This window comes from Alosa pseudoharengus, unplaced genomic scaffold, assembly GCF_046254945.1.
Source record: "Alosa pseudoharengus isolate Yale_2024_CS ecotype anadromous, Long Island Sound unplaced genomic scaffold, YU_APseudo_1.1 YU_APseudo_1.1_scf_23, whole genome shotgun sequence".
Lineage (NCBI taxonomy): Eukaryota > Metazoa > Chordata > Actinopteri > Clupeiformes > Clupeidae > Alosa > Alosa pseudoharengus.
In genome coordinates, this window is record NW_027468685.1 from 12,374,354 (window position 1) to 12,387,623 (window position 13,270).

Below are 13,270 nucleotides of genomic sequence, written 5' to 3' on the forward strand. Positions count from 1 at the left end.
AGTTTCTATTCTGTAACTTTAAATGCTAGTCTACCTGATTGCTCTTAAACAAAACATCGAAGGAAATAACTGAGATGTACTCTGTTGGTCTGCTTAGTTTTACAGTGAATCCTAAGTAAAGGTTTGAAAGGAACTTCAGCTTCAGACTTTCTCTTGGGAAGCTGATAGGTCTATCTTCTCTAATGTTGCTAGCTAGACCATGTCATTGCCACACACAAGTGGGGGCAGTAATTGGAAATGTGTCATAAATCATACTTATCTCGTAATTATGAGATAGTATCTCATAATTATGACATATTATCTCGTAATTATGAGATAATTATCTCATAATTATGAGATACTATCTCGTAATTATGAGAACCTGATTATTATTTTTTTTTGTGATGTGAATGCAATGCGCCACCGTATTTGCTTGTCTTTTGTGAGGTAATCCAATAACAGGCTCTAGAGGGTTTTACCAGACATTCTCTGGTTTTACTCAGATCCCTACGATAAAACTTCTGCATGCCTTTTGTGTAACTGAAGGGATCTGCTGGGAAGGGATTTCCACTGAAACCCCCAGGTAGGATACTGAGGAATTCTGATTTCTTAGGTTGATAGAATTTGTGCGTTTGTTTAATGTAATGTAATGTAGCTACATTTCAACATTATTTAGGCTACTCTTTCCTTCTGTCAGCTTTGAAAAAGTAGGCTGCTAAACGGGCATTTTAAGAAGCAATCCCTCAAGAATAAAATAATGCAAAAATAACATTATACAAAATACTATGGATTTGTATTCGCCTATGGACACAACACAACATTTATTTGCAATTCCAAATTTTTAGAGCATAAAAAATTGTTTTGGGTTCAAAGTTCAAATTGGAGGTTGCCACGACAACCATTGTTGATGTTGTCTCGTTGTCAAGAGGAAGCGGAAGTGTAACAATTATTATGTTGTTCAGTCAGAAACTCACCTGTTCTCAGTTTACGTCCTCTTACAACATGTACATGTTTTCATTGAGGTTTGTTTAGTCCGTGTCCCCTCATTCAAAATAGTTGTCTCGATCTAGGTAAACACAGATTGATGTTAAATGTTACTCCAGTTATCCAAGACCGTATCCCAAAATGTTCCGGCTGTGTTTATTACTGTTACTACGGCTAGTTGGGAGCGCCACTGACGCTGGAGGGAGTCACGGAGCCGACAGACAATGAACAGGCAGAGGGAATCTGACACAATGCTGCCTGGTATGAGCTAGCTGTAGACAGTTGCGGATTTTTGTTGAGCATTGTTAAAATAGTTTGACATGTGACATATATTAGACTGTTGCAAATAGTGTGGTGCGTTTTATAGAATCTCAGATGTATCTTGTTCTAGCAGCCTAATACCCTACTGGATTCTTCAGGTTAAGCTTGACTGCAGAGTGTTGGGACTGCACGGATTCTTGCTATCATGGAATTTCCTTTCGATATAAATGCTCTTTTCCCGGAGCAGATTTCAGTGTTGGATCAGCATTTGGCAGCGGGTCGAAAATCAACTGGAAGGTAAATGGGCATGTCACTTGATGGTTGCAAATTCTGACTCTTTCAGTTTCGTGTAGGATACTCTATATGATGTAGATATAGATAACTCTTGCGGCTTTCATTCGCCATAAATCAGAGAGGTGGGGTCTTGGTGGTCCTGGTAGGACAAAGCTACGTTTTGCTACGCTGACATTGTGTTGGCGGTGTTGATTATGACTTTGCTTTGGCCAGCAAATTCTTGAAGGACGCCATGCACAGTTAAAGACGAGGATTATATTGACGGCTTGCAAGCGCTTTAGCTAGTCAATGCAATATATGTGTACTTTACATGACATCGGATGATGCAGGACTATAATCGGTTAATCCCCACCATTATAAATTATGCATCTGAAAAACAGATGTGCGCGTTTAAGAGTGTGGCCATTTGTTTAACGTGCTAGTGTTAGCCTATTAATAGAGCGAGTCTTATCCTTGCCTTACTGTACCCTGTAAGTTGTGCCCCTCCCTCCCTGTTCTGTTTGTCTATAGAGGAGATCCTCAAGCACTCATTGCCAGAGTCATTGATGAGCTGGGGAAAGCCTCGGCCAAGGTGAGAAATTAGAGCCTATGAACACTATAATTCAATGTCTTTGTGCAGGTTGAGAAGGTTCAAGTTTGTTTGTGGTAGGCTTAACCCTGTGGTCTCTGTGCAAATTGAGAACATTTTGCCCCTTGTGTGTAGCCTACAGATTCAGACATCATACTGATTTCACTAACAAGTAAACAAATCATGAACCCCCATATAGATTTCAGCATTAGTTCAAGATGTCCGTCTGATGGTAGAAAATCAGTTGGATACACACCCACACAATGAGTGCAACCACGTGGGATGGTCTACCACTTTTCTTCATTGAGTGGAGATATTGAATAAGCTGATTGTGTATAACTTTTGTTGTGTTCCCTTTCTTTGCCAGGCCCAGCAGCTCCCTGCACCCATCACTAGTGCAGCCAAACTCCAGACTAACACACATCAACTGTACCTGCTCAAGGATGGAGAATTGAATGGGTAAACTCATAAACATAAACCAGCTCAACCTGCAAACCTTCATCATGCACACATCCACCTCTTCCTTTTTCTAGCCCTCAGTGGAGCTCAGTTTGATTTCCCTCCCAAACATTTGATAGCGCGGGGGTTGGTTCGTTGGTTCTTTGCATGTGGGGCACATACTGGCACTCTCAAACATTGGCACTTGTTGTTATACACACACACACACAGACACACACACACACACACACAGACACATATGTGCTGTGTAACAGAGGCCAGAGGATTAGAGAGCTGTGTGCTTTAAAACCTCATCCCAAAGCCTTTATAGATGCGGTGGTGACAAAGCTCTCAGCTGTGGCTTTTAGCCTCTTCACTGGCAAGTCTGCTTCCCATGTGCAGGGTTGCAGAATGGAGTCCAGTAAAGGACTGTGCAACACACAAGAGGTTTCACCTGCATATAACACTACCACCTCAGACCCAAACATGAAACCTACCCTTGCTCTTTTGTGATACTGCTCTGTCACACATACTCAGATCTGTAATGAAATATAAAAAGATTCACCCATATTACTGGGTGAATGACATAAACTGTAATGCATTTACTGTTGCTGCAAGTCTCAACTCTTCCATTTTCTGTTAATTACTTTTCACATCATCTCTTTGTCACATACACACACATTCGATTCACTCTCTCTCTCTCTCTCTCTCTCTTCCTCTCTCTATATATACTAGAGGACGAGGTGTGGCTGTTGGGTTCCTGAAGGTTGGATACAAGAAACTCTTTCTCCTGGTGAGTCCGCTGCACATCTCTCCTCACTCCTCATTTCACCACATCAGTCCTGTTCTGCGGATGTTGTGATTATTTGTTGTAATGTGACTCTAGGACCAGCGGGGGGCGCACGTAGAGACGGAGCCGCTGTGTGTTTTGGATTTTTACATCACAGAGAACCTGCAGAGACACGGCTATGGGCAGGAGCTCTTCAACTTCATGCTGCAGGTGGCTAACCACACACACACACACACACACACACACACACACACACACACACACACACACAAACACAGAGTGTTTCTATTCAATTAAGTCTTTTGCTTGTGCTATGTTATGTCTGACTGTGAGTCTGTGTGTTTGATTTCTAATTGGACACAGCATAAGAAGGTGGAGCCAGAGCTGTTGGCCTATGATAGACCTTCCCCTAAGTTCCTGGCATTTCTCAAAAAACACTATGATTTGAAGGAGGGTGTTCCTCAGGTATGCAGCTTTAATCTCACATGCTCTAACGGCCCTGTGTCATGGTGGCTCTCACACGGTGTCTGCTCATATTTAAAGTGCAAAATCGTGATAAAGCTGTGTGTTATGTCCGTCATTAGTTTTCAGTCTTTATGCTCTGTGCAAGGTCAGTGCAACTGAAATGCAAACAAACTGTCAGTTGAAGAGCAGAATTTTTACGTGTGCAGATTTTGCAGTCACGCATGCTGAGGAATCTCCTCTATAGACTTTAACTCAAGCGTTCATATCATAGAGGAAGAAATTCCAAAGACACACCTTTCAGAAATTGTAGCAATTGTAACATGAGTAAGAAAGTTATACCAGCAAGCCAGGGGTTTAATGGAAAAAGCAAATCGATCAAACAGCCGGAAGAGAGTGGTGTTGTAATTCAGAGACCAGGCAGTTCTAGAGTTGGCAGAGAAAATACTTCTGTGTTGACAGACGTAGACAGAGATACGCACACATGCATAGTTTCCAGTCAGATACCTGCATGGCACTCCCACACAGACACTTGCGCTGTCGAGTTATTTATACCGTCTGACAGCTGAGATTAAAATAGAGTTGTATTTATTCATTTTCAGTGCCTGAGTTATTTTGAGATTACAAGCAGCTTTCAAGTGTTGTCTTGAATAAATATTTATCAAACAGGCTTTGCCATGATGCTATCCTTTATCTTTTTCCCATTCCCAGGTGAATAATTTTGTAGTCTTCAATGGTTTCTTCAGGAACACCGCAGGTATGTGACAGACCTGTGGAACAGGTTTCTTTTCCACCAAACATAAGGGGCTAGGAAAGGGTGTGTGTGTTTTTGACTTTTGTGGGTATACCTGTCCCAACCCCCACAAACCAGCACAGGTCTCAGCCTGAAGTGCAGTGCAATTCAGAGTGGATAATAACATCCTGTGTAAGCAGTGGTTCCAGTGAACTTCTGTGTTGGTGGTGTCCGCTGTATCTGATCTCTCCCAGGCCTTATGTAGCATTAAGCGCTCCTCTCTGGATGAGCCTGATTTGTTATTAAGCTAGTAGAGCACAAGTGTTTACTGTAGCAGATTCAGATCACAAAGTTTAAGTTTGTAGAATACACTGCAGCAGGGCACACTAGTAGCTGAATTAAAATATGTTTTTTACAGCTACATGGGTTGAAGCGGGCAGGGGTGTATATGTATGTAGGATCTTACATAGAGTAAATTTGGTAAATAGGCTACATGCAAATGTTGGTGTTAAAGGGGAACTTGGCAACTATTTGAACGTAATAAACCCGTTTAGAAATCATTTGGATGGTTAAATGACCTGTTCCGGTGAAAATGGTGACTTTCCCCGCTGCGCCTAGCGTCCACAGGCGGAAAACCAACCTTGCAACATTGAGACCACCGTCCCGGAAAGAGAAGTGAGAAACAAGAAACTCGTTTTAAATCGTGTTTCTTACCTTGTAACATCCACATAGTTCTGCCAAACTTATGCTAACGGTTCGCTAGCTTGTAAACAAATCCATGTGCTTTATCGTTACCTTTTCCCACAGTTTGAAATAGCATAATGCACAATTTCAACAGCAGAGGGGGAAATCCTGCCAAGTTTCCCTTTAATATAGTGTGTTGTTAAAATAGTGTGGGCTTTCCATTCACAGCTTTATGTTTTGCTTTGGTGTGTAGCCAGCCATAGAGGTGTATAGGACTGCATTTCAGTAGGTGGTCTGAGGTGAGGGCAGTTTGATTTTGAGGCCAGCTTATAGAGGCATCGAGGGGTCGTGGTGGGTCGTGGTTGAAGGGTTAGTCTGTCGGCTAATGGGGCCTGAAGGGAACCGTTACGGTTTGATGACATCACAGCTTTTCTTTCACTTCAGGCTCGCCCCCTTCACCTCTGACGGATCAGAGGATGTACGGCTTCTTGTAAGGACGCGATCTCTCTTTCACCCTCTCTTCCTCTTTCTGCCTCTCTTTCTACACCCCTCTCCTAAACTTCTCTCTTAATCCCTCCCTCTTTTTCTCTCTCTCCCTAAACCTCTTTCATTCTTCTCTCTCTTTTCTTTCCCTCTCTCTCTATCTCTCTGTCTCTCTCTCACTCTCTCCCTCTCATCACTCAGCTTGTTAATTCTTCCCTCTCTCCTTTAGCGTCTTCATCCCCACTTCTCACAGGGTTCCCGTTGTTTGTGTCCGTCTACAACCCAGCATAAGTCCCTCTCCACCCTGAGCTCTTTAAAGTCCAGAGGTCCCACCACCCACATGCCCCTAACACACACCACCTGCTCCCTCTCCACCCTCAAGTGTGTGTGTGTGTGTGTGTGTGTGTGTGTGTGTGTGTGTGTGTGTGTGTGTGTGTGTGTGTGTGTGTGCGTGTGTGTGAGTGTGTATGTGTGTGTGTGTGTGCGTGTCTGAGTGAGAGAATGAGAGAAAGAGTGAGTGAGAGTCTGGGTGTGTGTGCATCTCCCTTTGGAATGTGTACACAAGTTAATGAACCTGATGCAATTGCAACATCAGCATGGCGGAGCTGGTTCATACATACATGGCAACCTTGTGTGTTCTGCTGTCTTTATTCCAAAGCTGTCTAATGCTCTGATTGTTGCACACAATGTTCCCACACTCCCAGTCACTGTAGATAAAGGCATGTGAATGTGAGAGTTCAGGGTTTTGTGTTGGACTATTTGTAATCATATTATAATTTATTGCTCTGCAGCGGTCCCATTGAGAAAAGTTCCCCCAAGAAAGCCAGAGGGAGAGATCAAACCGTACTCGCTAGTGGAGAGGGATGGTGAGTGTTGCGCGGGTTGGGAGGTTTTTTATGTGTGCTTTGTTTGTTTGTCGTGTGTTTATGAAGGATATTTTCGGTTGTGGAATGTTTGAGGGGGAGTGTGTTACACCAGTGTGTTTATATGCAGTTTGTTTATGATGCTGTTTGTGATGCTGTTTGTGATGTAGGGATGCACACGTGTGGAATGTCCATTGGTAGGTTTTAGTCTATACTGGGATGTCTGCTGCAGTCCGCAGTCCTTTTAGAGTTTCTTGGAAGTCCTAAGGTGACGTCATGCTGAAAACAGTTTCCAGCTCAGTTTGTTGGAACATTTGGAACAAAAGAAAAATAAAATTTCAGGGTGGGATAAGTTAGCACAAGCCCATGGCAGAGATTTCTCACAAAATATCTCGCTAGCTTGTGGGCCTCCCACTGGCTCTATTTTGGTTCAAATGCCTCTTAATTAGTTATGTCACAGCAGAGCTACACAGCCCTGTGTTCATATACACAGAAAAACAATGATAATTTGTACAGTTTCTTCCTTTTTTTGCCTCAGTCATTTGTACTAACAAAGTCAGTCACATCCTTAACTGAGTTGAACTCCCTCCATGAAGACTAGTTACTCAAGAGCTGCCATATCTCCATTAGGCAGCACCACACTGCTGTGTGGCACAGTAAACATACAGGGAACATTTGTCATTATTGACAGTTTTACTGCTAGTTTGTCAGACAGTTTTGACATTTTACTGCAGTGTTTCAGCGGTCTCTGTGAAACATCTTCATCTTGCTCAAGTTAGAAAGTCTTCTAATGAAAGGGCTTCATTGTGGGTATAGTGGAGTGTAGGGTCACTAGGGATGGTCTGTGCTGTGGTTCCAACTGACCAGTCTGTGTGCTTGTTCCCCTTCAAGTGGTCCGGGAGGAGCGGCGAGTCCTTCCCTGGCCGTTTGTTCGCCCCGGGGGTCCCCTCCCCTCGCCACCCGTGTCGCGCTCCCTCAGTGTGGGATCCTCCCCCAGCAGGACTCCCCCCGCCGCGCTGCACGCACACACCCGACTCAGCGACAACTGCAGGGCAAAGCGCACCAGGTACCAGTCTTGTGATTGTGACACATTGTGCACACATACAGAGTTAGAATAAAACCTAGTTGTGTGTGTGTGTGTGTGTGTGTGTGTGTGTGTGTGTGTGTGTGTGTGTGTGTGTGTGTGTGTGTGTGTGTGTGTGTGTGTGTGTGTGTGTGCAGTTGCATGCTCTGGGAGCCTCCATACTCGGTAGATTTAATCTGCATCCTTACATCACTGCTGGAGGCCTGCCAACCGGGCCACAGAGATAAATGTATCTAGTCAGGAGCCTCCATGCTCTTACTGGTGGGTGAGCCGAAGCTGATTGTGTGTGTACGGCACGCTTTGCTGGGCACAAGGAATGTGTGTGTCGGGTGGGGTGGGATTGGGGGGGGGTGCTTTTTATCTGTGTGTTTGTTTATGTACTCGGCTTTGTGCGGAGAACAAACAGGCCTCAGTTTCTGTGTGCTTCTCTTTATCTGACCGCTCGCTCTCCTTCTCTGCCTCTGTGTGATGACCTTCCTCTCTTGTCTTTCCACTCCTATAAACACGTCCACCCCACTAAAATCCCTCCATCACTGCTGTCCTCTCTGTCAATAACCCTCTAATGTTATTATTTTCTCCGTCCCACAACCCCACACCATCTGCCTTAATGCATTTGTTTGGACACTTACACAACACACTTGTTCACTCTTTCTCTCTTTATCTCTCTCTCTATCTCTCTCTCTCGCTCTCTGTCTCTCTCTCTCTATCTCTCTCTCTCGCTCTCTGTCTCTGTCTCTCTCTCTCTATCTCTCTCTCTTGCTCTGTCTCTATCTCACTCTCTCTCCCTCTCTGGCTCCTTCTTCAGTTCTCTTAATCGATCACAGTTCGGCTTCCAATGACTCCTCCTCTTCCCAGCCCATGCCACTGCAGGCTGTGGGGTTTTGCGGCCTTCAGTTCATCATTTTAGTCTTACCGAAATGGTCTAAATCGAGGTTTTCCACTGAACATTGATTACAGATTAACCTGTTGAGGAGTACAGTCACAAATATGTGATTAGAATGTTCGCAATCCGAGAGTTCCATATTATGATGCGACAATTACCCTCAGAGATTTTCCCCATAGACTGTATAAAGAACACTGAAACTATAGATCGTTTGCGTAGAAAAATAATTTACTCCTCAACAGGTTAAAACCATGATGCATTGATAATGAAATGCCTAAAGGAACAATCTGGGGCATGAAAAGTGGAGATACGTGTTTTTTTTTTTGTTTTTTTTAAAGAGTTTCTCCTGTAAGTATTCTGTGCAGGGCTCTGTGTGACATGTGCCCTTTTACAATACATCCACCTAACTGTAGCCATTTGAATGCTGAGTTTCTACTGGGAGCGTTTCTACTGCTGATGTTTTTAGTGTTTGGTTTTAACCTGAGACTCTGAGACAACGAGTGTGATAAAAAAAAAAAACAATAAAAAGAGATGATGTCACCTCAGTCCCGATCCAGTGATTTATGATTTCGTAAAAGAGCTTCATGTTTAGCTGACATGGCTGATGTCAGTTCCCATAATCCGGTAAATCTGGTAATCTGGTTCAATTGTAAAAATGCAGGTGCTAAGCGAGTTGTAACAGTAACAGATACAGTACCTGTCGCGCATTGGCTAAGGAGTCCGGGTCCAATTCAGGCTTCCACCGTTGTGCACTTCAGCAAGGCACTTAACCCCGAGTTGCTCAGAGAATGCCTCCTTGTAATATAATTGACATACATATGTATGTCGCTTTGGATAAAACTGGAGACTGGACACCTGTGAGGTCATTCAAAGACGTGATGAAGCCTTTCACAGTTCACTTTGACATCACATGATTTATCTTTATTATCCATATATGTCATTTACGTTGTTTTTATATTTAACATTATGTAGGAATTGGAATTGTTTATGTTACAATTTAATGTCATTTGTTCATTTTAAGTTGACTTCAGTTCATTGATTTTATTTGGTTCTGCTTTTGTTCTACTTTTATTCCATATTCTTTTCCCCATTCTGTTCTGTTTATCACTCCTCCCCCTCCCCATCTTTTCTGTCCATTATCCACCTCTCTCTGCCCCCCCCCCCCCCCCCCTCAAATGTATTGATGCTACACTTCCCTCAAATCACATCATCCGCCTGGAAGCCACTGGGGCCTGGTTGCCAGGGGCAACATGTACAGTCGCCATATCAACAGCCGAGGCATGGGGCTTCTGTTGGAGGACCAGCAAGCCACCTTCAAACTCCCAGGTGAACAACAAACCACACGGATATGCTGTATGTATAACCTCACTATACAAAAAGAATGGGCTCGATAAGAGTTCTGTTGATGTGATGGGAAGCATATAAATATAATCCAACTATGGGAAGGAATGGCCCAGTGATTCACCTTGCAAAGCGGGTTTCCAGAGTAATAAAATTCAGCCTGAAACAATGGGCACGCAGAGCCAGGCTAGCTTCAGGGAGAGGGAGGAAGAGCTGTAGGATCCTCTGTGTAATATTCCTCAAGCCTGAGGACCATTATCATTGATATGGAGTTATGTGTATTTGGTCCAGTGGTCTCACCTTTAGATTCTAAAAGATGATGTTCATCTTCGTTCAGGCAGGATGTTACAGGCAGTAGTGGGGCAACAACGCATGGAGAAGCTGCAACTTCTCTAAACCTATAAAGATTGAGCAGGCTGATTCTCATCATAAATTAACATGCCATTGCTCATTTCAGTAATATTTATCAGTTGCTGATTTGTCATTCATAAGAGCTTTACATAAACAAAACCAAATAATAATAACAAATAAAAGCATAGAAGGGCAATATAGTCAAAGAATAGTTCAAAAGGTAAAGATCATAATAAAAATAAAACACACTGTAAAATCATTTAAAACTAGAGAATGGTTAAAAAGACAAAATAAAAGACACAAGGTAGAATAATTTTCAGGACTTAAATTATAACTCAGTGCAGTTAGCAGAAAGCATCTGAGAACAGTTTGGTCTTAAGTCTAGATTTAAAACGGGCTACAGTTGGGGCCATTTTAATGTCATCTGAAAGTTGGTTCCAGAGCTGAGCCGCATAGCAGCTAAAAGCTGCTTCACCATGTTTAGTTCTAACAGCAGGTTTTACTAACAGGTTTTTCTCCTGAGACCTGAGAGGTCTGGAGGGTGTGTGTTTGAAGCATGTCTGAGAGGTATTTAGGTCCTGCTCCATTAAGTGATTTATAAACAAGCAGTAGTGCTTTAAAGTCAATTCTGTGACTTACTGGAAGCCAGTGCAGGGACTTAAGAATTGGAGTAAAGTGGTCAGTTCTTTTAGTTCATAACAATTTTTGTCTGAATTTGTGAGAAGATGAAGATGTAATTCACTAAACCAACAAAGTTGATGTTGACTGGACAGAAAACTGTATGGCAATGTGCTGTGATTTGAGTATCAAAGAAATGTAAATATACCGGTACACAGCGAGAAATTCCATAGATGTTGATAATGCTTAGAATATACATGCCTTTATGCATAGGAGCACAATGTAAACCCATTGTCTGCAGGATGGAGCTCACCATCATGAAGTATTCACAGCTTTTTTACATGTGGCCCATGGTATTCATTTCTACAACCCCAAAATAGCTTTATGAAACTGTCACAAATGATTTTGGCTGTCAAATCAGTGTGACCTGGGCTAAGAGCGTGTGTGTGTGTGTGCTTTCGCAGGTTTGCAGCCAGTGACAGACAGACAGGGTCAAACAGGGCGACAGGCATATATCGGATGTATACATTCACTCAGGTTAGCATGTATACACACACACACACACACACACACACACACGCGCAGACACACACACACACACACACACACAGATATCCTTAACAGATACACAGAGCAACAACTCTTGTACATATTCACATATAACAAGTCCCTGCAAGTTACAGCATCATTATCTGATTGAGAGTGACTCACACACATCATGACTCATGTTCGACCCCTGCATGTCCATCCATGGATACTTGTAATCAGAGCAGACGTTGTTCCCACACTTGCATGTTGCCCCAAGCGTGTGTTGATGTCAGAGAAGTGTACCCAGCAGGAGAGGTTAGAGAGGACATGACACTTGAACTTATCATCATTTATGCAGCTGTGTTCTCAGTCTGTGTTCTCTCTCTCCCTCCCTCTCTCTCTCTCTCTTTTTCTTTCTCTCTTCTTCTATCTCTCTCTCTTTTCCTCTCTCTATCTATCTATCTATCTATCTATCTATCTATCTCTATCTCTGTCTGTCTCTTTCTCTCTCTCTCTTCCTCTATCTATCTATGTCTCTATCTATCTACTGTATCTCTCTATCTATCTCACAGTGTGCTTTCCTCCCATCACTCTGCAGGCAAGAGCCTCCCCTTCCTCCACTCGTCTCACGGAAGGACTCATCGCTCACTCCGACCCCCATAGAGGCTCGGGCAGGTACAGGAGAGAAACTACAGCCTGAGGCCGCGGTGACCGGCGGTCTGCAAAGCGGCCAAAGCGTCTGGGGAGAAGCGCACCTCCACTCAGGAGTGATAGAGGGAGGTGGAGAGGGAGGGAGAAACGGAGGAGTGGAGACGAGGAAGAGGAGCGACCTGCCCGAGCAGCTGGTGCAGGAGCGTCCGGCGCAGGGCAGCTGGTCGTGGGTGGTGGGCGAGGGCCGCTGCACGGCCCAGTGGGTGCGGCAGAAGCAGGAGCAGCGGAGCACGCGGCCCTGGTGACCCAGCAAGCGCCCGCAGAGAGAGTGGCCCACATGGGGCACGAGGTGAAGGTGGCCTCAGGAGCTGCAGCCGTGCCAACCTCACCGGTCAGTCCCACTGCCCTCAGCCCTACCCTGCTCCCACTGCAGATAGGTGAAGGACGGACAGAAGACCAAACACAGGAGGAGTTGACCCTCTGCAGCTCCCACAAACACAAACACGCTATGCACAAGCTCAAGCTATGCACGGACTAACATAGCAATAGTGTCAACTAGATTATTTTTAATACCAGTTTATATTTACTGTAACTTATGCAATGAAATGACTGAAGTGACGGGTTCAAACTAACATGCTCAGGTGTTTTGTAACATAATTTTGTTCATAAAAGCGGACATCACCAGAGAACTGTGTAGTTGTGCTTTCTTAATAATTACAGTCTGAGTGACCCTTCCCAATATTTTTACTGAATCCAGATGACCAGTCTTCAGTGGTATGGCACCAGAGCCCTGCTCTCTAGTGGGAGAGATTAGTGCTAGTGGCTGATGTGACGTTAAAAGGAGGTGCGTCAATTCTTTGAACAGACAGCCTTTTTCCTGGTTCTTGCACTTGTCCTGATCAATGGAAAAATACCTGAATCATGATGTCACAAAGCTGATTGGAGTAAGCTGGCCAAATGACCCACAAAAGAGTAAAGGTGTGAGCTAAGGCAAGATGCTTCCTTTGTTGTTTCTGTTGGCGTTTTGAAAACTATCAACAAAAAGCATAGCTATCAGGGGCCTGTACTACGAAGGGAGCTTAACCTACCCAGATGTAACCCAGGGTTACTTTGTTAAACCAGGGTTGACAAAACCTGGTTATCTTAAGTGGTGTTAATCGGTACTACGACGCTGATTATGAAGTTGATTTGTTGAGCCGGGGTTAACCTGTGCGCGTTCACATAAAAGGGGCGGGTTGCAGCGCAAGTCACCACTTTCAATGATGACGCGATCAC

At 43.9% G+C, this 13,270-nt stretch overlaps 1 protein-coding gene across 5 annotated transcripts; it reads left to right on the plus strand.

Annotated features, from left to right (window-relative positions):
- The first annotated feature begins 1,107 nt into the window (after positions 1–1,107).
- atat1 (alpha tubulin acetyltransferase 1) lies at positions 1,108–12,666 on the plus strand. Of its 5 annotated transcripts, none has more exons than XM_076301545.1 (13): positions 1,109–1,224; positions 1,383–1,521; positions 2,029–2,089; positions 2,454–2,545; positions 3,260–3,317; positions 3,411–3,524; positions 3,678–3,779; positions 4,488–4,533; positions 6,468–6,542; positions 7,431–7,605; positions 9,729–9,832; positions 11,281–11,353; positions 11,943–12,666. In XM_076301545.1, the coding sequence occupies exons 2-13, from the start codon at positions 1,430–1,432 to the stop codon at positions 12,298–12,300; spliced, it is 1,350 nt and encodes a 449-aa protein (XP_076157660.1). In that variant the 5' UTR covers positions 1,109–1,224; positions 1,383–1,429; the 3' UTR covers positions 12,301–12,666. The 5 variants fall into 5 exon arrangements, with proteins under 5 accessions (XP_076157661.1, XP_076157660.1, XP_076157659.1 ...); XM_076301547.1 differs by adding an exon at positions 5,638–5,683 and having other exon boundaries at positions 1,111–1,521; positions 11,943–12,136; XM_076301546.1 differs by lacking the exon at positions 11,281–11,353 and adding an exon at positions 5,638–5,683 and having other exon boundaries at positions 1,108–1,521.
- The last annotated feature ends 604 nt before the right edge of the window (positions 12,667–13,270 follow it).